Source organism: Sesamum indicum, linkage group LG5, assembly GCF_000512975.1.
Source record: "Sesamum indicum cultivar Zhongzhi No. 13 linkage group LG5, S_indicum_v1.0, whole genome shotgun sequence".
NCBI classification, from domain to species: domain Eukaryota; kingdom Viridiplantae; phylum Streptophyta; class Magnoliopsida; order Lamiales; family Pedaliaceae; genus Sesamum; species Sesamum indicum.
In genome coordinates, this window is record NC_026149.1 from 14,574,838 (window position 1) to 14,600,115 (window position 25,278).

General features: G+C 32.8%; 2 protein-coding genes across 2 annotated transcripts; both read left to right on the forward strand.

Moving 5' to 3' along the window:
* LOC105162760 (agamous-like MADS-box protein AGL104) lies at positions 915-12,177 on the forward strand. Its single transcript, XM_020694129.1, has 8 exons — positions 915-1,099; positions 2,241-2,294; positions 2,434-2,452; positions 7,642-7,703; positions 8,079-8,178; positions 9,387-9,437; positions 10,386-10,459; positions 12,027-12,177. Exons 1-8 carry the CDS (start codon positions 915-917, stop codon positions 12,175-12,177), a joined length of 696 nt encoding a protein of 231 aa, XP_020549788.1.
* On the forward strand, positions 18,260-24,921 carry LOC105162644 (formin-like protein 3). The gene is made up of 7 exons (XM_011080726.2): positions 18,260-19,073; positions 20,417-21,185; positions 21,270-21,804; positions 21,881-22,083; positions 22,772-23,007; positions 23,510-24,391; positions 24,601-24,921. The coding sequence occupies exons 1-6, from the start codon at positions 18,933-18,935 to the stop codon at positions 24,374-24,376; spliced, it is 2,751 nt and encodes a 916-aa protein (XP_011079028.1). The 5' UTR covers positions 18,260-18,932; the 3' UTR covers positions 24,377-24,391; positions 24,601-24,921.

Consider the following 25,278-nt stretch of genomic DNA (forward strand, 5'->3'; position numbering starts at 1 on the left):
TTTTTATGTATACTAATCATATGAATGCTATTCAAATATGATTTGTTTTTTTATCTTTATTCAATTCCTAAATTCATTCCATTCTTATATACCAATTATGCCCTAAGAGTTTTCTAGACAACTTTTACGGTTTATTAATAAAACTGTACATATTAAACTTTTTCCTCAAACACTGTAACTTTACCTTTTTTCCACTTTCCACTTCTGTTTTTAAAACCCTCTCAAATTTCGCTACAGCTAAACTTATAATTTTTTCTACAGCTTATTTCATGAGATAGTTACACCACTGTCTTTTGAAATTTACTTCTATTCAACAAATGGATACATCAGTTAGTCAAAATGTACGAAATTCACTGATATCAACAAAAGAATTGATGAATGAAAATCTATATTTATCCCAATTTTTCATTCAACTCTTTTGTTGATATCAGGAAATTTCATAAATTTTACTAATAAATGGATCTATTGATTAAACGGTAACAAACGTTGGGTATATTAGGTATAAATTCTCAAATTACAAAAAATATACGTATAAGAACTCCAACCCAAAAATAAAAAATAATGTACTTATTTCTATTTCCATTACAGAAGATGAAACCATTCCAAACATACCCTAAATACTTCCCAGCAAAAAGCCCAGAGGGTATCTACTGATCTCGGTTTGAGATTGTGTATTGAATTTTTGTTCACAAACTCACCAACACTTGGGCAATTCAAACCCCAACACAGATTCTCCATTGATTGTGTGTCCTCGAAATTTTGGCACACAACAAGTCATCATAGAGCATTTAATCTATGGCTTGGATCAACATTAAATGAGTTGACTCTTTTTCATGTCGCAGCAAAGCCATAAAATTTTGCCCTTCCTCTCTCAATTCAACTCCTCTTCTTTTCTTCTATGTGACTCTCCCACCATGGGGCGCAAGAAGCTCGCGATGCGGCGAATAGAGAACCCGACCTCCCGTCAAGTAACGTACGCGAAGCGCAAGGATGGCATTGTCAAAAAGGCCAACGAGCTGTCCGTCTTGTGCGACACGGATGTTGCCCTAATCATGTTTTCGCCCACCGGCCGCCTCACTAGCTTCGCTAGCAACGGAAGGTTGAGACATATTCTAAGTTGTGCTATATAATAAATCATCAGACTGAAATTTTTTGTTTCAAATTTTATTATACCTTCTATTCTATTTAGAGTTAATTACACTTAAATTATTTCTAAAATTATTAAAATTATACTTTTTTTTCAAAAAAAAATTGAAATTACATTTACACCTCTGAATATTCTAGATTTACACCTGACCCCCTTCTTTTAGGATTTGGATGAAAAATACTGACGTAGGCAAAGAAAAATACATAAATTTTTAATTTTGCACCTCATTTAATATTTTCATAAATATTTTTATACTTATAAAGGAATAAATCGTAATATATTTATATATATATACATGGAGTGAGGTTCACATTATTACAGTTTTTTCTTCAGAAGTATAAAATTATTAATTACATCAAAATATTTGATGAGGGGTAAAATTACATCAAACTTTCTGCTTATTTCAGCATTTTTCTTCTAAATCTTAAGAAAAGAGGATCAGGTTTAAATAGTGAATTCTCGAAGGGCATGTAAATGCAATTTTCAAACGTTTTTGATAGAAAATGTCATTTTGCATTTTCAGAGGAAGTCTAAGTGTCGTACATACAAAATCTGTTTTTTAAATGAAACAAATGACGTAATATTTGTATTCATGGCATATATATTACATAAAATAAAAGATATAACGGAATTTGAATAAAAAATCCAATTCGATATATCATCCTGGATTTTCCACCCTTTCCACCCTTTAGTTTAGGATCTCCTGAATTTAGTAAGAATTTGCGGCAATTAATTCAGTCGGATGGTGAAAAATTAAAAAAGAGATAATGAAATAACATTTTTTTTACGGGTTAATAGCAATTTACCCCCGTATGATATTGAAAATGAGCATATTACCCCATATAAAAAATATAGCAATTTACTTCCTATATTTTTTAAAAAAAAATTGTATTTTAAAAAATACAGGGAGGTAAATCGTTATTTATTTTTTTATAATGGGATAATTTGCTCATTTGCGATATCACAAGAGGATTGCTTGCATTTTTTCCTTTTTTCGACAGATGTATAAGCTGAGTAATAAGTGCTTAATTCTTTGTGAATTAATGAGTGTTTTTGGTTGAGAATAACTTATATTTAATTTGTTGATGAGCAGGGTTGAGGATATCTTCCTTCGTTTCGTTGACAGGCCTGATGAGCTAAGAGGAGGGTGTGTGCTTAATTCTACCATCATTGTTCTAACCTTTTTATTTCATCCAATTAAAATTGCTTTTACTTAAAAATAATATATTATTTATTTCAAATAATTGTTCTAACAATTCTCTACGATTTGTTTCACATCCATGCAGGCCTATTAATAATGAAGAGGTACGTAACGTACGTCGATAATAATTTCGTATCGTGCTCTCTCTCTCTTTCTTTTTTTTTTTTTTTTTTTTTTTTTCTTTCTTTTTTTTTTTTTTTTTTTTTCTGCATGCATTCATCCTCATTCACGCATACGTTCAGATTTTGAACTTTAGAGGTATTGAGGCTCAAACCACCTACTAGGCTGTGCTCTGAGGGAACACCTAACATTGTGTTTCAAACACTATGGTTTGGAAAATGGGTGAATAGCAATTTATCCCCATGTAATATTGAAAATGAGCATATTATCCCCCTATAAAAAAAATATAGTAATTTACCCCCCTATACTTTTTAAAATAAAACAATTTACCTCCTTATATAGGGAGGTAAATTACTTTATTTTGAAAAATATAAGGAGGTAAATCGTTATTTGTTTTTTTATAAGGAATAATTTGCTCATTTACGATATTACAAGAGAGTTGTTTGTATTTTTCCCTCTGAAAAATAGAAGATTTTTTGTTTGGTTTCATTTTCAAAAGGCGATTTCAGTTATATAAATTTTAAATTGTGATATCATGTCTCGTTAGGCGTTTTGCTTGTGTGATTTGATCATAAATTTCAGAAAATCAATACATATTTTTATATAAAAAGTTAGGATTAATTACACTTAAATTCTTTTTGAAAGTGTTAAGTTTACATTTTCTATTATAAAAGTTTTGAAATTACACTTACACCGTCTCCGAAAATTTATTGTCTACAGCTAACTCTTTTTTTGTTAGAATTTAGATGAAAAATATGATGTTAGCAAAATAAAATTACATGAAATTCCAATTTTTTAACCCTCATTTAACGTTTTCATGTAATAATTTTGTACGTATGGAAGGAAAATGTAATAATATTATCCTCATTCCATATATCTATGTTACATTTAGGATAAACTACAACTGTCTCTCCTGAGGTTTCGTACATAATTACGAATACCCCCTTGTTGTTTGAAAATTTACTAATACCCCCTAATTTTAATAGCAGTCTAACAATTAGTCCACCTCATTAGGTTTTCATCTATTTTATGGTGAACTGACCAAAATGCCCTCGTGAATTAAAAATTATAATTTTATTTATTTTTTAAAATTTTTTGATTTTTTTATTAAGTGGATAATTTTTTCATGATCTTTAAAAAACTCATCCACCCTGTTCGATTTTTTTATAAATATTTAAATTTTTTTAAAAAAATAATAAATACAATAAAGAAAAAGTTGACAATTTCATACCTCCATCCAAAAATTATATAATTTCTTCAAACATCAGGAGGGGTACTTGTAGTTTTTCAAATAACAAGGAGGTATTCGTAACTATGATAAATTTCAGGGGATGTTTTCGTAATTTATCCTTATATTTATCCCTTTGTAACTACAAAAATAGACATAGGAATGTTAAATGAGGGCAGAACTAAAAATTTATGTAATTCTTTTTTTGCTTACGTCAATACTTTTCATTCAAACTCTAACGGAATGGAGTCAGGTGTAAATTGAGAATTTTCAGAAAAGGTATAAATATAATTTAAAAACTTCTTTAAAAAAATATAATAGAATATTTTTAGAGGGAGTTTAAATATAATTAGCTGCTAAAAAATTATTACATAATACCTTGTTTTTTCATTAGAAAAAATTATTACATATCATTATATTTGAAAAAACATGCCACAAAAAATATCATAATCCAAAATAATAAAAAAAAATCACTTGAAAATATGAAAAATTGAAAATTGAGATAACAAATCTGTATTTTGATGTATGTACTGACTTTTTCATTTGTACGTATAGTTCTTGTCTCAAAGGCTCAAGCAATTAAAGTACGAAGGAGAAATGCTGGAAAAGATAGCAATGTACGTAACTATACCCCTTCTCTCCTTCCATACACATAATTTTATTTTACACTCAATCAAATTATAACGATCTTTTCTGAAAATTAGCATATTTATAAGAAAAAAGTATTATTTTAGTCCGATAAGTATGCCTAATTTTAACTTTAGTCCGATAATTAAGTTCATTTTTGTTTAGGTCCAGTAACTTATGAAATTGCTTACATTTAGTTCTTTGTCAGATTTTCGGACAATTTTACCCTTATACAACATGTCCACATGCACTCATAGGGGTAAAATTGTCCGAAAATATGCCAGGGGACTAAAAGTAAGCAATTTCGTAAGTTACTTGACCTAAACAAAAATAGACATAGTTATTGGACTAAAATTAAAATTAGGCATACTTAACAGACTAAAATAATATTTTTTCCTGTTTATAAATACTCCTTTGTTGTATGAAAATGCTTTTAATAGTCGTCTAAAAACTCCTTTATAAATACCCTCTGATTTTATTAGTCGTCTAAAAACTAGTCCAATCCGTTAATCACCTTTAGATTTTTATTCATTTTTTGTGGTGAACAAACCAAAATGCTTTTGTGGCCTAAGAATTATAATTTTATTTATTTTTTAAAATTTTTTTGAATTTTTTTACGGACTGAGTGGATAATTTTTATTATAATTTTTCAAATTTTTCATCCACTCCATCCGATTTTTTTTTTTAAAAAAAAATACAGTAAGAGCAAAGTTGACAATTTCATACATCTATCCAAAAATTACATAATTTGATCAACTATTAAGGGATATTTATAGTTTTTCAAACGACGAGAAGATATTCGTAATTATACCACAAACCTAAAGTGAATATGTTGTAATTTACCCTTTACATTACTTAAGATAATTACATTTCTGACCAGATTTTCTCTTTGTTTCGCATGAAAATTATATCGCCTTGTTGATCTACTGTCCAAAAATTCCAGTATCGAGGTACCATCTTTTTATTATGAATTAATTATCATTAAAAAATAAAAAATTATGAAAAATATTAGTTAATCATAATTGTGCTGCGACTCTTAGTCATTGTTTGGATGAGTGAGGCAAAATATTATGCAAATATTTTGACCTTAGCTAAAAATTGGGATAATTTTATTTTTTGGTACTTAAAATAAACCCCCTTTCCAGTTTGAGTACCCCAAGTTTTCAAATTATCGAATTTGGTACTCAAACTTTTTTTATTTTCATCCACCTAAGCACCCTGAGTTCCCTTGAATGTTAACACAAAGGGCCAACCCAATTTTAGAGGAAAAAGTAGGCAGGAGCTTGTTTATGTAAAGACATGTTTGGCTGTCATTTTATTCGGTACACGAAAAAAATATGTTTTGATTCATTTCAATTTCAAATTCATAATTAAGTACAATAATTTAAAAATAAATACATAGTTAATCCAATTTTTATCAAAAAAATACCAATTTTACTAGAAAAAGCACTTTTTCTTTTCTTTCTTTCTTTTTGCACGGCTAGTTTATTTGAATTATTACTAGGCGATTATCTTTACATTCACTACACATTTTTGTTTTCATAATAATTTGAATTCGGAGGAATATTTGAATTGATATTTCTATAACGATTTGAATTAGTATTTTTTTTTGCTAAAATTTGAATTAAATATGTATTATTTTAAATTATTGTCCTCAACTATAAAATTAAAATTAAAATGAATCAAAGTATAATTTTTTTCGTGTGTTGAATAAAATGGCAGCCAAATATGTCCTTATATAGACAAGCTCACGCCTATTTCTAAAATTGGGTTGATCGTTTGTTTTAACAGTCAACTTAATAGAGGGTACTCAGGTGGATGAAAATTATAAACATTGGATATCAAATCTAATGATTTGGAAACCTGGGGTACTCAAACTGAAAAGGGGTATACTTTGGTACGAAAAGTGAAATTACACTGCTAAAAATCATGACAATGTTGGCTAGCCATGGTCGATACCTAAGCTTGTATTGATTTTGTTTGGTCGTGATCGAAAGTATATATATTGATCTCTATCATTGTTTTTAAGTTATAGTCACTTATAACGTGGGAAATAATTCTCTTTTTTATTTTTTAATTTATAATAATCTATACTAATATAAAAAGTCACTTATAACGTGGGAAATAATTCTCTTTTTTATTTTTTAATTTATAATAATCTATACTAATATAAAAGAAAAAGGAGATACATACTAACAAATGACGGTTAATGACACTGCCACACCTTTTTTCGTAAAGTAAAAAATGCCCTCCAACTAATTAGATAACTAACATACTCAAATTTCCAAATTATACTTTAACTAATATATTAGTTTTCTTTTTTTTTTTTGTTTTTTCAATGTAATATATTTATTTGTATATTTGGCTCTTATTTTTATAATATATTTTAAAGTATGAAAAATTATTTATTATATACATGCAGAAATGACTAGTATTCAATAAAACAAGAGAAGATTACTAACAACAAAAATAGGTCATATTTTTAATCACTAGAAGAATCATAATATTTAATTTTAGTTAATTGTTGTAGTTAATAACAAATAGGCATAGCAAATAGTTATTGACCATGACCACTTAACGGTTGTTGGTTGTGATTTTTGTGAGGGTGGCTAAAACATTTAGCCATGGCAAATATTTTGACCATGGCTCTTAACCGTGGCAAATAATTTTTTCATGATGGAAAAGCTAATTTTTTGCATCACTTTTATTTAATTATAATTAATAGTAGTTGACATTTACCAACCATAGCTGTTAATATTGTAGGTAATAGTAATTTTTTTTTTCTACTGAATATTGTTACTAATTATATATATTTAGTGACAAAAAAAATTATTTTGTCAAAATAATAAGTTTCTCGATTTTATTAATGATTATTATTGTGTACAAGCTTATATCATAAATGACGGTTAATAACACGGTCGCACTAATTTTTAAGTATGACAATTATACCTAATCAGATAATCTTAAAAATTAATTGTAATTTCTTTTTCCTTTTTGTTAACAAAAGTGAATTCACATCAGTTTTAACACCACCACACTGTTATTTTTTATTGTGTTGATAATACCTTAACTTGGTTTCTTTTATATCTTTCTTTTTTTTTAAAAAAAAAGAAAATATCATTTGTTGGTTTATACATTTTATTTTGCTCTTATTTCTAATATATTTGAAAATATGAAAAATTATTTACTGTATATATGCCGCAGGCACGACGTGCCATGGCAGTTAGTAATAACAATATAAAATTTATTGTCGCTTAATATATATTTACTGGGACTCGAAATTGCATTTGACCAGTGTCAAAATTAATTAAAATTCAGGATCTTGAAGAAAAACTGGATAAACTCAACAGGAAACAACGTGAGTCACAGGAGAAAATGAGGTTAGAAATATTAATTACACTTATATATTATTAGTTATTTGTTTTTTATGTAGCCGAGGTTTTTACAAAGGGATAAAATTGAGAATTTTACCTACGGCACAATTATGCACCAGGTGAAATACCATTTTCGAGGGAGGTTGTTTTGTGAGAAAAATGGTCCCTTTAATGAATAATGGTCATTTTTCTCACAAAAAGACCTCCTGGAAAATTGTGTTCCACCTAGTGTATAATTGTGCCGTAAGTAAAATTTTCAATTTTATCCCTTCGTAAAACTCTCGACCACATCAATTTTTTTATTTTTTGTGATTATTACGAAAGTGGGGGGGGGGGGGGATAAAATGGAAGAAAATTTACGTTTGTTTATTTATTAAACAGGTATTATGAACCTGATATAGAGAAAATCAATTCAGTTCTGGAAGGTGGAGTGTACCAGCAGTTCCTCACAAGCGCCCTTCAGCGTATACAATTGTCCAAGGTTAGTGTTTTTATTTTCAAATCTAATTTTCAGTATTTTCTGATATTGAATTTTGTATGGAAAATATGAATTTGTTTGGATAAAAGAATTTGACTTGATTTTTTATAGGTATGAAAAATGAAAATATGTGTGAACGGATCGATTTTCATGTGTTTTTGAATATGAACCGACGTGATTAAACAAAAAAAGGGTGAAATTAATACACTTTGTCCTGGCCCCTCGACTATTTTTGACGTAGTATTTACGGAATAATTACGATTTTGGTCCTCGAATATATTTGTTATTTTTGTTTTCAAATAATTTGATGTTGAAATTTTGATCCTCGAATTATTATTTTTTTGGCATTTTTTGTTGTTTTCGTTAGTGGGTCGCTAATGTTGACGGAAGTGTGCATGTGCCATGCACGTGGCCGTCTGGTGGAAGAAAATAGCGACTTTCCTCTAATTTTGTAGTCTTTTTCTGCCGTACTGAGTTTCTGTTTCACTATAAAAAGTTGAATTACAACATACTTTATAAATGACGACGATGTAAGAACTAAAGTAAATCAATACTACTTGATGTAATCAAACAAACTAATACGAAAAGCTTCAGTTTTGACCATACTTAATCAATATTTAATATGATAATTTAGCTATAACCAAAATATTTGTCATGATTTTCGTGTTACAACCAATGTTTTGACCTCGTCCCTGTAACAAAAATAGCTAATAATTTGCATAGTCGTTGTTAATTAGTGTTCTTCTTGATTTTTTACTTTTGATCATAACAATTAATCATTAGAAAACTATGGGATAGAATTAGTGGTGAATGGTAGTATCAATTTTTAAGCTTTTCGTGTCGAGTACATTGCGAAATATATGTGTCGTTAGAAGAAATTTAATATTTGATCATGGCTAACTGTAATGATTAAAGATAAATAGCCATAGTACACAGTTATTGACTAAGCCGTAGTCTTTGGAAGTGTGGCTAAAATATTTGTCATAGCTAAAAGTTATGACAAAAATATTTATTGTGGCTTATAAATATGACAAAAATAATTTTCATGGTGGATAATCTAAATTTTTGCAGCAATTTTATTTAATTATAGTTAATAATAATTATTTACCCCGAATTTAGTCCATAACTAATAAATTCTTAATTTAAAAAAAAAAAAAAGAACCTTGATCATGCATGAGCATTTATTCATGTTGTTTAATCCTTTATTGTAGGCCAAATTGCTAGGCAACCAACTTATTCATGAAAGGAATGAAAATGCTGAGGTAAATTCTATTTTACTCCCCCGTAAAAATTTTAATAGAGACAAACTTTTCTCAATAAAAAAAAAAATAAAATAAATAAATGACAACGTGATCTCTGAATTTTACAAAAGAAAATTTATTATCCGAGTCGTGTTGCCCTTTTTTTTAAAGTTTAGAGACACATTGATCTCTTTTCTTCTCGTGGGACGTCTTTTTATCTACTATTATATTTACAGGGAGTTCTGTTGTATTTATATATATAAATATAGGGTGAATAGCAATTTACCCCCTGTGATATTGAAAATGAGCACATTACTCCCCTATAAAAAAAATTTAACAATTTACTTCATTTTAAAATCATAGGGGGGTAAATTATTGTATTTTAAAAATACAGGGAGGTAAATCGCTATTTGTTTTTTCATAAGGGGGTAATTTACTCATTTGTGATATCACAAGGGGATTGCTTGCATTTTTTCCTATAAATATATGTGTGTGTACATTTTGGGAAAAAAAATACATTTATGGTCCCTCAACGATATTATTAAAATGATTTTGGTCCCCTTTGTTTGACGAGTTACACTTTTGGTTCTTAAACTTGTCAATTTTGAACAGAGTTGGTCCCAACCGTTATGTCTCCTTAAAATACTAACAGAAATATGCACGTGAGGTGTTACGTGGACGTGAAAAAGAGGGGAAATAGATAGGCTTGATTTTGACATCAAAATCAGGTATACATTGCTAGCAGCAAATTTAGTGTCAAAATCAAGTGTATTTCCTCTCTTTTTATCGTCCATCGCATCTCCATTAGTATAACGGTTGGGGGCAATTTTGTTCGAAATTGACAAGTTTAGGGATAAAAAATGTAATTCATGAAACAAGGGGACTAAAATTGGTTTGGTGATATTATTGAAGGACCAAAAATATAATTTTTTCATGTATATGTTTTATATTTAGCAGTTAAATTGGTAGATGCAGGCAGCAACAGTCCAGATGGAGGATGCTGTTTCAGTGACTGATCACTCTATTGATGGGAACCAAAATGGGTATTTTTAGTTTTATAACCCCTCAATTTTTTATTTTTCTTTTTGAATTTTAGAACGTATTTCTAAATTTTAAACGAGGGTAAATTACAATGACTTCTCCTAAGGTTTGACAAAATTACGAATACCTTTTCTTATTTGAAAAATTTATCAATATTGCCCTTGAATCTAACGATTGTCTAACAATTAGCCGAATTAATTAGGTTTTTCATCCATTTTTTTATGATGAACTAAACAAAATGCCATTGTGTATTAAAAATTCTAGTTTTATTTATCTTTTAAAATTTTCTGACTTTTTTAATAGATTGAATGGATAATCTTTTGTACAATTTTTAAAAGTTTTTCATCCACCCTGATTGATTTTTCTACAAATTTTTATTGTTTTTTTGAGAAAAATACAGTAAGGGTAAAGTTGACAATTTTATATCTTCATACAAGAATTACATAATTTCATCAAATATCAGGAGGTAATTTGTAATTTTTCAAATAATGAAGGGGTATATATTAATTATGCCAAACCTCGTGAAAGGTTGTTGTAATTTACCCTTTAAATAAATTGGATCATAATAATGTAGGTTCTAGGAAAATTCTTGTTCGGATAAGGTTTGGCTGATCAAACCAATCATAGAGTAAGTGTATCACACTTATTATGTGATGGTTCATTTTCATCAAACTATACACCAATCACACTGGTTCAAATTTGATCGGATTAGATCCAGACTAGAATTTCCTGTAGGTTCTATTTGGTTTCATTTTTAAGGAAAATGGCTTTCTGAAAAAGAATATGAGAATGAGATTATTTCTAATTCTGGATAATTCAATTATGTATCCTATGATTATAATAAAATTATAAACCTTGTCCCTAGAGTTAGAAAAATTATACTAACACCCCTGAATTTAATTAAAACATCAATCTTTGAGAATGTCCTTAATACAATTATTTAAACATTAAAAATATATTCTTTGATTTGCATATAATTAAGGAAATATCGATTTAATTATTTCTAAACTTGAAAATACATTGGGTGGTTCTTAACATCGTGAATACGAAAACTAAAAATGGAGAAAGAAATGTATTTACATCTCAATAGAACGATATTTTTTTATAAAATACACTTTTTAGGGATAATTACATTGTTCGTTCTATAAATCTATACATTTTTTAGACTTATTGCTAACAGATTTCTCGAAGATAATTCCATAACTTTAAAAATTATCACATTCAGTCATCATGTCAGCTTCCATTAGAAAATTGAAGGGAAAAAATCACGTGCAAGCAATGTAGCCATGTCCCTACATTCTGCAATGATATCGAGCACGTGACTTGCACGTCGTTGTCCCGTCAATTTCCTAACTAAAGTTGGCAGATAGATCGAAGTTAAAACTTTGGACTATTGTCGGTAATTTAGTAAGTAATAGAATTGAAAATGTACTGGACCTAAGTTATGTTACGAAATATGCAATTTCCTCGACATTTTTAAGACATGAAAAATTTCCTTTTTTTTTTCCCATATGATCAAATTTCAATAATTTCTTAAATAATTTGCTGCATAAATGGCTTTGTTTTCAGGATGAATTCAATGAGGGATATTGAAGATCAGAATGGAACAAGCTTATCAATGGGGCCTCATCTAAGTCTTAGCTTCATAGAAGCACAAAAGCATTTCAAGAAGCTGCAGGGAAGTGAGCTGAGCACTCCAAGTTTTGACAATTATAATTGATTTTCATGCATATGATCATCAACTCAACAATATATCTATATGTTTCATAAATCACATACATATTGAAAAACTTAATTTTTGTATGTGCAATATTACTTGAAAATATTAAATGATTCTGATGGTGTCGGTACATCGATATATTATGCTGATGTATGATAAGGCCTATTCTTCTGTTGTACGGGTTGTGCAGTGGGGTCCACATTGAGCTTATGTACAATAACTTCTGGATTGATGTCTTTAAAATCTGACATGCTCCAGGAAAACATGTCCACGTTTTTTCACAAAAAATCGATCATAATAGTCTCCAACCCTCCCATCCAAGTTCTAATTCGGGTAGTTTTGCTTAGATCCCCTTCAACGAGTTCAACTGCCTTGTGCTCCTCACTTGGCTTCATGTGGTTTGCTTCATAAGGTCTTGGTTCGGGGTTTTCTACAACCTTTCTCTTCTTCTGTTCGGATCCTCCTTTTACCGCGAGATTGTAGCATTTTCTTGCCTCCTTTCGATCGCATGACACTTCACCCACACCATTATCCGTTGGAAATTTTATTTTCATGTCATACGTCGAAACCACTGCTCGAAAGGAGTTTAACCTTGGTTTCCCTAGTATCACATTATAAGTGAATGGGTTTTCGACCACCAAGAACTTAACTATCATCGTTCGGCACCGAGGCTCATCTCCCATAGAAACAGGTAATTCTATCATGCCCAACGAAACGACCTTGCTGCCTCCAAATCCCATAAGAGGAGTTTTTACCGGTTCAAGCCTAGCATTATCAAGCCCCATCTTATCTATCACAGTTTTGAATATGATATCTGTTGAGCTCTCACTATCAATCAACACTTTATGAACTGTGAAGTTCGCTATATCCATCTTAATAACCATTAGATCGTTCAACGAGCCTGTGTCCTGAGGTCGGTCTGTATTGCTGAAAGAGATCGCCTCTTCCTCCTTCACATTCAATACAAATTCCCTCTTTCTATCCGATCCCGAAGCTCTCGCATACCTCTTTCTTGTTCTCTAGGAATCGCCTGCACTCGAACCTCCTGCTATTGTATAGATCACCCCCTTCGTTGGTGCATTACTTCTGTCTACCGGCGCTTTATCCGTTCTCGCAGGGCCTGGGTTGCGATCCCGACTTCTAGACCTGCTTCTCCTTGTCTCATCTCTTCTCGTCTTGCAACCACTAGGTACACGATCCCAGAAATACCCCTGCCTGACCAACCTTTGGATTTTGTCTTTTAGTTGAAAGCAATCCTTTGTGTCATGTCCCCTTTCCCAATGGAATCTGCAATATTTGTTGGAAATTTTTTTGGAAGGGGTATACCTGGTGTGTCTTGGCCATTTCAGCACATCAGCATTTTCCACTATCATCAAAGCTTTAATTCATGTCATTGCCAAAGGCGTATAGTTATGATATCTGGGCCGGTGTTTCGCAAATTCTGTCGTTTTTCGACCTCTAATTGCCACCTTCACGAGTGCACTAGGTCGACGAAACGCTTGATCCCTTTTCCTTCGCTCCATATCTTTCATTGCATTCATCTCCTTTTTATCAATATATTTCTGAGCTAACGCCATCAACTGCTCCACATCGCCCGGGGGGTCACGTGCTAGCGCAGAAGTAAAAGGACCCTTCTTCAGCCCATGTATCAAGATGCTTACCATCATATCAATCCTCAAATCTTGCACCTCCAATTTTTCATTATTAAACCTCCCCATGAAGTTTTTCAATGACTCGTCTTCCCTCTGGCGAATGTTGAATAAATGAGTTGCTGATCATTTTTGCCTCCTTTTACTAGCAAAGTGAAAACTGAATTTCTGCACCAACTGTTCATATGTTTCAATACTTCCGCTGGGCAAACTAGTGAACCACTCTTGGGCCTTACCTGTGAGGGTAGTTACAAACAACTTAGCCATTATAGAACTTGATTGCCCGTTTAAATTCATTACAAGTTCGAACGCAGCCACATGTTCATGAGTATCCCTCGTTCCATCATATTTCTGCAGATCGGGCATTCTAAACCCGAACTCCACCACCTGAGTCAATATATTGTTGCAAAAAGGAGAATTCTTGTTATGAGTGACCAGCTCTCCTCGCCTCTTCAGCTCGTCAATTTGTTTTCCAAGGAGTTCAATTTGCTTTCCCACACTTTCCACTTCTGCGCGAGATATCACAGGCTCCCTTGCCTTAGCTCTGACCTGGCTGCTCGAACCCGCTTCTGAGGGTATTGGTCCGCGACTTCTCCCGTACTCTCTTCTGCTCGCTTCTCCTGACAATCTTTGAACATCTCTGCCTCCAAACAATTGCCTCTTAATTGTATCCTTAACCATGGGCGTGGTCGCCCTCCTCTCATACGCCACTATAGCATTTCTACTCTCTTCTTCCATCATCCTCTGGAGTTCATCTCTTGTTAATTGTATCATTGGAGCTCCTCCCCTTACTGGCGTATCTTTCTCTGCCACATTCCTCCTCGATGAGCCTTCCATCTTAAAACTGGCAATCCTCAAGTATTTCCACAGACGGCGCCAACTGATCTTGATCGAATTCAACGACCTTGAAGGTTGACCTCTCGGATAATTGCTAACTCCACCAAGATCGAGTATTGGGTTCCTGAGAATGAAACAAGAACGTGAAGCTCGTCGGGTACGTCCCCGACAACAACCCTCTGACACTCAAGTTAGTGTGATCGAGGTAAAAATGTGCGATTAGAAATAGTAGGTAGAAAAGTCTATGAATCAGTTACCCAAAATATAGCATTTTGGGGTATTTATAGGGCCCAGATGGATACTGTTGTATGGGCTACGTATCGCCATCTAGTGAACCGTCACTCTCAATCGGACGAATCTCATGTCGGGGTCTTCGTATAAGATTCGGATCCAGATTGCAAGTTGTTCGACCCACCTTTATAAGGTACGCGGGTCTGATATGGCATAATGACTAAATTGCCCTTCATTAAGAATAATTTAGGTATTCTGCATATAAAATGGGTTTTACCCATCAAGTTGATATAAGAAGGAATAAGATGCACAGCAGAAGCCCACTCGCCTACTTAGACTTCAAGTTGAGGAAATGCGCTTTTAACTAGTCGTTGGCTTCTTAGCTGCTTAGTCGTTATAACGCTTTTATAAGTGGTTTTGCAATTTTAGTTAGTTTAGTTGTCAGCTGCAGTTTGTCTGTTAATTACAGTTAAAATAAATATGTATATATAGCCCTATGTAAAACGAAGAAGATCCATCATCTTCCTCTTCTAGTAATGATTTCAAGAACACAAATTCCAATCAATGGAGAAAGCTTTCCTATCCTCTTCTGCTTAGTCGTGATAACGATTTCAAGAACACAAAGTTGAACTCTCAAATTTGGTGAGTTGAACCTATAAAATCTATTAGATCTACTTCTCATATTTAAATATGTATTTCTGTACATAAAAACATATAAATTCAAAAATATTTTCAAAATTCTCAATATACTAATCTATATATATATATATATACATTTGTACATTTATACGAAAATTGAATAAGAGGAAATTCAAAATTAAAAATACCAAAAATATAAAATTTTAAGAAATAAATACTAGAAATAAAAAAATAATTGAGGCGTTTTATGTACATATTGGATTTTCTATTGTAATTTACGTTGCATCTTCTATTTCGATTTATTATTTACAATTTTTTTTCTTGAATAAAATTAATAACATGATATTTATACACAAAAATAAAATAAAAGATACAACACATAGTAAAAAAATCCAATTTGATTTATATTTAGGTTGGTCTCCTCGTACATTGCTATTCATTGCAGTGGTGCCAACCATTGACCTTAATTGTTCTCTCTTGTCTATATTCCTTTGTAATTTAATTACAAGACCTAATTTATACGCATTTATTTATTTATTTATTTATCTCAGACTCTGTTATATTTTTTATTTCATCATTTAATATATATATATATATACACACACAATATGTATGCAAAATATTTTTTAATATAAAATAAAGGTCAAATTGCATAATACCCTTAAATGTTAGACAGAGGATTCTTAGTGCTTCTTTAGCTCGCTCTGTTAGTTCTTGTGTGTTATATAGACTTTAGCGTATCCCTTGGTCTGTCGAGGGAGACGTCACTCATTGAGCACTGTTGTACTGTACGGTACTGTTTATGTGATGAAAATTACATTTACCTGAAAAAAAAAATCCTATTTTTTTAATAAATAGGTAAGGCAAAAACCTGTGTTTAAAAAAATCCTATATATTTAATAAATAGGTAAGGCAAAAACCTGTGTTTAAAAAAATATAATTTATTATGATTTATATTCATATAGATGTTTAAATTTGGAAAATACATTTTAGTATATTAATTTTTCTATTGTGATTTTAATTTAATTTTTTTAATTTAAATCAGAATTTTTTTGCATTTTTATATTTAAATAAATATACTTAAAAATAAAATTATTTACTTTTTTAGCTAGGCGGGATAAAAATCTAAAAACAATCATAAAATAACCTCAAAATAAAAGAAATAATGGAGTGTGATCTTATAAGATCAACAAGAATATTTCATTCAGATTCCAAAAATGGGTCAAAATCTGTCAAAAACCAATCTATTTTGCACTGAACCCGCGCAAAATTCTTCCTAAACCGAAGAAAAGTTTTGCGCAGGCTTTATCAAAAAAGGGATTCTTAGCTTATTTTTAAAATACAAGAGGATTTAGTCTTTTCGAAAAAGTACAGGGGTGAAATGGATTTTGGCCTAAACTAAATGATATAATCTTTGTACATACTAGCTGTTGTGCCACATCATTTCTATGTGAATATGATAAGTAATATTTCAAGTTTTAAAATATATCTTAAATAAGATAAATGTATATATGTCAGTATATTATATTATATTAATAAAAAGAAAGAATAATTTATCAATTAATGTAAACTTTGAAAAGATGAATGAGTTAGTTATTTTATCATGAATGGCATTTTTTACTTTACAAAAAAACTGATGCAGCAGTGTCATTAACCGCTGTTTGTGAGTGTAGGACTTTTTTTTTTTTTACTAGTCATTGTGGCACGTCGTTCCTACGTGCATATAAGAAATAATCTTTTACGCTTTAAGATATATTATAAATAAGAATAAAATATATAAATTATTGATAAAAAGAAAGAAAGAAATAATAATTTAGCAATTAATGCAAATTTTGAAAAATTGAATAATTAGTTATTTTATCATGAAAGATACTTTTGAATTTATAAAAAATTGGTGTGGTGATATCATTAACCAGTATTTGTGAATATGAATGAATTTTTCTAATAAATGAAATATTGTGTAGAGTTTTAAATAGAAAATTAAATTTATAAATTCTACAACTAAATAAATTAAAAAAAGTATAAAAAGGAAGCGGATGTGATCGAAGACAGAAAGGTCATGGCAAGTGTACTTCACATTAAAGAACATTGACGCGTTTTTATTTTACCAAGATCTAATTTCTATATATATATATATATTAAGAAAGGAAAAAATACAAACAATTTCCTTGTGATATCGCAAATGAGCAAATTACTCCTTATAAAAAAAAATAAATAGCGATTTACATTCTTGTATTTTTTAAAATACAACAATTTATCTCCCTTGTTTTTAAAATGAGCAATTTACCTCCCTATATAAGAAGGTAAATTACTTATTTTAAAAGTATAGGGGGATAAATTGCTGTATTTTTTTTGGGGAAGTAATGTATTCATTTTCAATATCAGAGGGGTAAATTGCTATTCGAGTCAAAGAGAAAAATGGGATTAGGAGAATATTATTTTTAAAAAATAAAAAATTAATTTAATTAATGCTTTTTAATTTTTATTTTTGAAAATAATATTACATTTAGAATATTATTTATTTTTTTTCCGGACGATCATCTAAATTTTGTTTTGAGTAAAGAAAGATAAAGTGGGACAGGGGGAATTATATTTTTGTTTTTATAACTCAGCAAATTAATTTAAGTTTTATTATTTGATTAAAATAGACAAAAAAATATTTAATTTTATTTTTAATTAATCGCAAGTGTTTCTTCTCCCCGTAGTTCTTCGCACGTTTCTTTTTCTTTTCTTGTCATTTTCACATCCTCGTCTCTTCCTCGCCTCCGAAATACATGCAGCAATTCAACGAACAAAACTCCCAACGGAAATTCAATTGCTGACCCGATAACGCATTGGTTTTTGCCCGAAATCCTCTGTAGAAGAAGCCTTAAACAACCCTTTTTGATGAATTTTTATTCAAAATTCTTTGAATCAAAACCCGTTTCTGAATAAGGGACCCCATTTTTGTTTTCTTTTTTTCTTTTTTCCAAATTTTTTCCTTCATTTGGAGGGCCAGAGAAAAGGATTATTTTCTGGGTTCCATTAGTGAACTTCATTTGCATTGAAGGCAAGAATCCAAAGAGGTCGCATGCAAATTTGTGGGGTTAGGAATGGGCGTTGAAGCATTGTTGGGAATTTTGTGACGTTGAAAGAATATATAAAAAAGAGGCCTGTATTTGTGTGCTTGAGGTAGAATCTTTCTTCATCCTTTGTTTTTTGGGTTGGGAATTGCTAGATAAGCTGAAAATTTTCTGGGTTTTTTCCCCTTTTGGTGTTCTTTTCTCCCTTTTGTGGGGGGCAACGCATTGAAACAAAGAAGATTTATTGGTATGTGCATGCATAGCTGTAGATATGGCTATGTGTGTTCTCGTTTGGGTCCAATCCAATGAGGACGGAATAGTGATCATTTGAGAAGCGATGGACATCAAATTTGTGGTCTTTTTTGTTGCTTTTATCTCTGTCTTTGCGGCAAATGGTTCAGAAGGAAATAGGAAATTAGCAGAAAGTTTCCTAGACAATGGAGGTTCTCTGGATGTTCAGGAAATCGATAAAGACAAGGTATGTGAATTCGGGTCCCCCCCCCCCCTGAATGTGCTAGAAATTGCAATTTGTCTGTGCATTTGTTGCTTTTGTGTTGATGTTACCATTATGCAGCAGATTGTGATACTGGATATATGAAAATTACTGGCTTCTATATTATAGTCTGCATTCTCTTGTAAAAAATGCTTTATTGATAAAAGATAATGTTGAAAGAAAATGCAGCATACAGAAAATCGGGTGAGGTTCTATGTCCAAGTTGGTCATACTTGCCTTGCATATCTTGAGGTGTATTCTCCATATACAGAAAAACAGATATCGACCCTTTTATCTTCAGTACGTTCGGAGGTGAACAAGAAAACTAGATTTTGGACTTCTTCATGCTTCTGCAGGGTTGAAGGCTGCTCTTGTTCCTCATTTATTCTGCTCTATGCTAGAGATTTCTCGATAAATTCATATTAAGTTGTAGGCCAATACAAGAGATTTTATGTTATCCGTGATCATTTCAGTGAACTTTTGAAAAGGTAACTTTTTTCCTAATTTTGAACTGGTTTAAAAGTTTAGTAACTGAAGTCATATCACCGACGTATGTTAAAAGATCCAGCGGACAGAATTAACAAGTTGGGTGATGAAGAACTAGCATATCATCTTGCGGCACTTACAACCTTTCCATAAATAAGAGTAGTTTAAGATTCTGTGGTTGCTAATTATGGTGCCATGATCACTTCCTTGTGATTGGATGACTGTTATTCCTTTGTTTTTATTGCATAATCTGATGTACATCTTTGTGGAATACTCAGCAGTTTCTGTTCAAGTGAGGTCCTCAACTAGTGGTTTAGTTCAGTAACAGGACGAAAGTTATGCTGCTACAAATGCACCAGTTTCTTTGGCAAATTGAGTTTTGGTTTATGAGAAATTAACAGAAGATGAAGAACTAGTTGTGTTGAAATAGTTCTGTAATGTGTAAGCTGATACAATCAGTGAGACTGCTATGTACAGTCAATGTGCAAGATTTTAATTTTGTCCGCATGTACATACGCTAGCCAATGCTAAATGAATATTAAACACAACAAAAAATTAGAATGGATCTTATTTTACAGAAAAGGCAAAGATGCACGAGCGTGTTTGTTAAATTGTTATATATCAGGTTAATATTCTTGAAAGAGTATCAAAGCTATAAAGTTGTATCTTTGTTCCTGCAAAGATATCTTAATGAATACAAATCACCACCGAGGTCCACATTTACTTGTTCAATTTATGCGAATTATGGATACTGCATTTCTGAACTTGTATCTTCAATGAAGTTCTGGTCGGAGAATATGACAGGTTGCTTCCAAAATATTTTATGACATCTTTTCTGGCAGGCTGAACAAGTATGGAAGAATTGCAGACAAGAGTTAAAAGATTTGGAGCTACATAACTGGCCAATCAGGAGTCAGGATGAAGTTGAATTTGATCCAACCTCGTTGGTGAAAAGAATTATACAGAAGACTATAGCTGATCTGCCTCCAAAGAAGAAGGAAACTGCTTTGGCATGTCTGAGAGAGAAAAAATTTCCATCCCGTGTGTTGAGAGATGAGCAAGAAACTTGGTCAGCTAAATATCAAAAGCTGCTTTCTGGTTTGGCTAGTATACCAAGAAGGTTACTGAGGCGCAAAGTGCCCAAACAAGTTGTAAGAGCTGCTGCTGCCCCAGTTCCCGCACCTCTTCAGTCTCCGGTTAAGCCCCCCTCTCCTCCAGTTAAGCCGCCCCCTCCATCTTCAGATGACGCGCCCCCTTCTTCTCCAGTTAAGGCGCCACCTCCTACAGATCGTGGACGAGCTCGTGCACCACCGCCACCAGCCGTTGATAGTCCTCCAGAATTACCAGACGTTGATAGTCCTCCAGAATTACCAGACGTGGATAGTCCTCCAAAATTACCAAAACAAGTTCCACCTCCATCCCCCCCACAAGTAAACAAGAGTCATGCAAAGTATATTCTAATTGCTGCAGTTTCAAGTGCAGTAGCGGCACTTGCAGTTTTTGCTCTAATCGTACTTCTCTGTGGGAAGGAAACTAAGATAATTGAGCCAAAAGATGAGCAAAGAGACGTGAAGCCTCTTCTCAACTTAAGCACCAGTAATATTTCTGCAGGTATCTTACCGACCATGGTTGAGTTTTTAGCATAGATCCTGTTGGTTATGTTTCATTCTTCCTAGGTATAATTTATTAATTCAGGTGCTGCAGTAAAGTCCAAAGCCACGCATAGTAATACCGGCAGTAAAGATTTCAAGCCTTCTTCAACTGCTGGCGGTTCATTGGATGCTAATCTCAATTCTTCACAAGCTGAATCTCTGTCAGAATCTCAGTCAAAATCTCAGTCAAGATCTCAGTCAAGATCTCAGTCAATTAAAGGTAATTCAGAATCAGATACAAAAACTTCAACCTTACCACTTCCTCCAGGAAAACAAGCACCTCCACCTCCAACTTTCCAACCACCACCAACTCCACCTACACCTCCACCTCCACCTCCACCTAAACCCCCTGCTCCCGCCCCTCCACCACCTCCTAATGTTCGTCGTCCTCCAAATCCACCAGCGCCTGCAAAGCCTCCCCCCCCACACCATCGGCGATCTTCTACAGGAGGGACGAGTGTAGTTTCTGATGAATCTGATGCTCCGAAGGCCAAGTTAAAGCCATTCTTCTGGGATAAGGTTCTTGCAAACCCGGATCAAACAATGGTCTGGCATGAGATTAAAGCAGGGTCATTTCAGTAAGTACTTTTACTGAGTTTGTGACTAGACTTAGATTTTGGATGATGTTTCTGAAGGACACTTTCTAATTTGCAGATTTAATGAGGAGATGATGGAAACACTCTTTGGATATGTCCCAGCTGATAAGAACAAAAATGAGCAAAGAAAAGATTCACCTTCCTTTGACCCTGGTCCACAGTTTATTAAGATTATTGATCCTAGAAAATCGCAGAACCTAGCAATTCTTTTAAGAGCATTAAATGTCACAACAGAAGAAGTTTGTGAAGCTCTCAACGAAGGTACCTTCTATAGATTTGGCAATTCATTCAAATGCACTGAATCAATGTTTATCTTGTATTTAGATGACTAGTGTATAAGAGATGAACATGGGAAAGGAAATTACTTTGTTTATCTGGACAAGTAAAGTATGTCCCATGCCGGATGCTCTTAAAATTAATATCCTTACTATTACCTCCTCTAGGATTTCCTCAGGAAAATATATTGAAACTTCAATCTCTATCTACACAAAGATTAGAGCAATTTTACTTCGCTGCTGCATTGTCTGTTATAACACCAGTCTAACTAAGCAAAACATCGCTTGAACCGGTTGCTTTTACATCATAGCTGCTTCTGTTTCTCTAATCCTCCGTTTCAAATTATTAAACATGTCATAACAATAATTTTTGGCAGAAAGCGATCATTTTATTCCTTTCTAAGAAAGAAGGAAAGGAAGAGAGAAGTACAGGCACAGGACTATGTGAACTGACAATTTACAGCCACAACAACAGATTAGCATAGTAGTGAATTTAGTTTCCATTTTTCCCCGAGTATAGTGTAGACCTCAGTAGGGCAGTAGAATCATTTGGTGAATATATTATTAGTTCTCCAGCCCTTTTGTACATTCCATTTTAGTTATTCTATCCGTTTGTAAGTTAGTTTATACACTTTTAACTTCTTTGATGGAGTGTTATAAATAATATTCATCAGGTAATGAGCTCCCACCGGAGCTCGTCTCGACTTTGTTGAAGATGGCACCAACAACGGACGAAGAGCTAAAGCTTAGGTTATATACTGGAGATCTTGCTCTTCTTGGCCCAGCCGAGAGGTTCCTCAAGGTCTTGGTTGAGATTCCATTTGCCTTCAAACGTCTGGAAGCACTGTTGTTTGTAAGCACATTCCAGGAGGAATTTTCTTCACTCAAAGAGGCCTTTGCATCTTTAGAGGTTTGTTTGCAGCCTATTACTAAAACACACTTTCCTTTGCCTAATACGAATCGCATTTCAAGTATGAATTTTTTTTCATAAATATATCATTAATAGGAACTTAGACAGACTAATCCATGAATTTCCAACTGAACTCTTGCCAGGGATTCAAATACATATGGTGTAATCTAGTTAGGAAGAACAATGATGCTTTTCTTTGGATAAGAATTTTACACTGACTATTATGATTTTATTATCTGAGGTGTCAAAAAATCATTTGAAGAATGACAAGGATTATAACGCTTTACCATTAGATTTGCTTACTTTTTCATGGCTAGCATCTTACCAGCAGAGGACCATATTGGCCTGCAGATATATCTTTATTTTTCCAGTATGCTAAAACCATCACATACATTTTGTGTCGTCCCTTATCTCATTTGTTGCTTTTACTGGTGTTATTGTGAGGCAAGATCATCCTACCTGTGATGTTTTGGTGGAATTAACATTATATGATCGCTTTCAGGTAGCATGCACGGAGCTCAAAAACAGCAGACTCTTCCTGAAACTCTTGGAAGCTGTTCTCAAAACCGGAAACCGCATGAATGATGGCACATACCGTGGTGGTGCTATGGCCTTCAAGCTCGACACTCTCTTGAAATTATCAGATGTGAAAGGAACAGATGGAAAGACCACACTACTTCACTTTGTCATCCACGAAATAATTAAATCGGAAGGTTTAAGAGCTGCTCGCAGATTAAAAGAGAGCCGGAGTATGTCCAGTGCGAAGACAGAAGATTTTGCTGAGGATCCTTCACATGAACTTGAAGAGTACCACCGAAGCCTTGGTCTTCAAGTTGTTTCTGGGCTTAGCAGTGAGCTTGCGAATGTAAGAAAGGCTGCAGTCTTTGATAACGAAAATCTAAGTGAAGCAGTGGTGAAACTCAATCATTCACTTGTGAAAATAAAACAATTTTTTGAAACTGACTTGAAAAGTATCGAGGGAGAGAGTGAGTTCCACAGTAATCTTTGTGGTTTTATTCAACAATCAGAATCCGATATGATATGGCTGGCAGAAGAAGAGAAACGGATAATGGATCTGGTGAGAAAGACAGGAGACTACTTCCACGGTAAGGCCGGAAAGGACGAGGGCTTGCATGTCTTTGCAATTGTCCGTGATTTCTTGTTAATGTTGGACAAGGTATGTAAAGATGTGAAAAGCTCCTCAGCGTTGCCATCAAAGACGGCAAGAAAAGAGACTGTAGCATCATCATCTTCGCCACCTTCTCAAGAATCACAGTCTGAATCATCGTTGGATATGCACCGACAACTATTCCCGTCAATGAGGGAGCAGCAAATGGATGACGACTTCAGTTCGGATGATGAAAGCTGACCTCTTCATTTCACTGTAAGCAGAAATTTCATTGGTTTTGGAATTACACTTTGTGCAGCTATAGGCCTTTTGGGCCGGTTGTAGCCAACTTTACGTGTCATCGGCTAATCATATCATCGTTTTCCTTGTAACACAAATAGTCTTGTGTGAATGCACTATCTAACCGTATTCGTTGATTGCCGTGGGGGTTGAGTTAACTTTGTAACAGATATAGTCCCATGCAGGACTGACTTTTGAAGGTTCTCATACTTGGGGCTCACTTGGGCTCGTGTGGAGATGCGATCTTGGGAGGTGATCATACTGTTGGATGATAGAGAGCCACTCGATGACAAGAATATACAAGTGTGAAAGGTTATTGCGATACTTCTGTAAATGAGAAATTAAGCGACGAAATTAAGGAATTCCCTCCTCTTATAAGATGTAAATGAGAACACCTGTTGATCATGCTTGTGATGAGGTCCAAACCTTTTTGTGTCTCTTGAATCTGAATGGTTGTTACTTGTCAGGATAGCAATGTCACAAATTTATACTACATCAATATCAATGCCTTCTTTCATGGTTTCTTCGTAACTTCTTTCTCAGCTTTGTGTATGTATGTAGATATCACCATCTGAACTTTAACTGCATTATGATTCTAAAAACTTTGAGTAGTGTATCAAAATCATAGAACAAATTAGTGTTGTAACTGAAGGGCAATTTCAGAAGAAACATAAAATATGTATGACTTTTCTTATCTCATTTTGAAACATATACTTACTTTTTGGGTATATCATTGACAACCTTTGATGTTAGATAAATACACAAATACCCCTATTTTTTTAAAATTATAGTTACACTTTTTGAGGTTCCTGTTTATGCACAACATTTACATAAACACTACCTAAAGTATATTACACTAACAC

Excerpts from the sequence above, each read along its gene's own strand:
- LOC105162644 (XM_011080726.2), top strand. The coding sequence starts at position 18,933 with ATGGACATCAAATTTGTGGTCTTTTTTGTTGCTTTTATCTCTGTCTTT. Across the intron at positions 21,186-21,269 it reads CACCAGTAATATTTCTGCAG|GTGCTGCAGTAAAGTCCAAA; the intron begins GTATCTTACCGA and ends TTATTAATTCAG. Across the intron at positions 23,008-23,509 it reads AGGCCTTTGCATCTTTAGAG|GTAGCATGCACGGAGCTCAA; the intron begins GTTTGTTTGCAG and ends GATCGCTTTCAG.
- LOC105162760 (XM_020694129.1), top strand. The coding sequence starts at position 915 with ATGGGGCGCAAGAAGCTCGCGATGCGGCGAATAGAGAACCCGACCTCC. Across the intron at positions 7,704-8,078 it reads GAGTCACAGGAGAAAATGAG|GTATTATGAACCTGATATAG; the intron begins GTTAGAAATATT and ends TTTATTAAACAG. Across the intron at positions 8,179-9,386 it reads AGCGTATACAATTGTCCAAG|GCCAAATTGCTAGGCAACCA; the intron begins GTTAGTGTTTTT and ends CCTTTATTGTAG.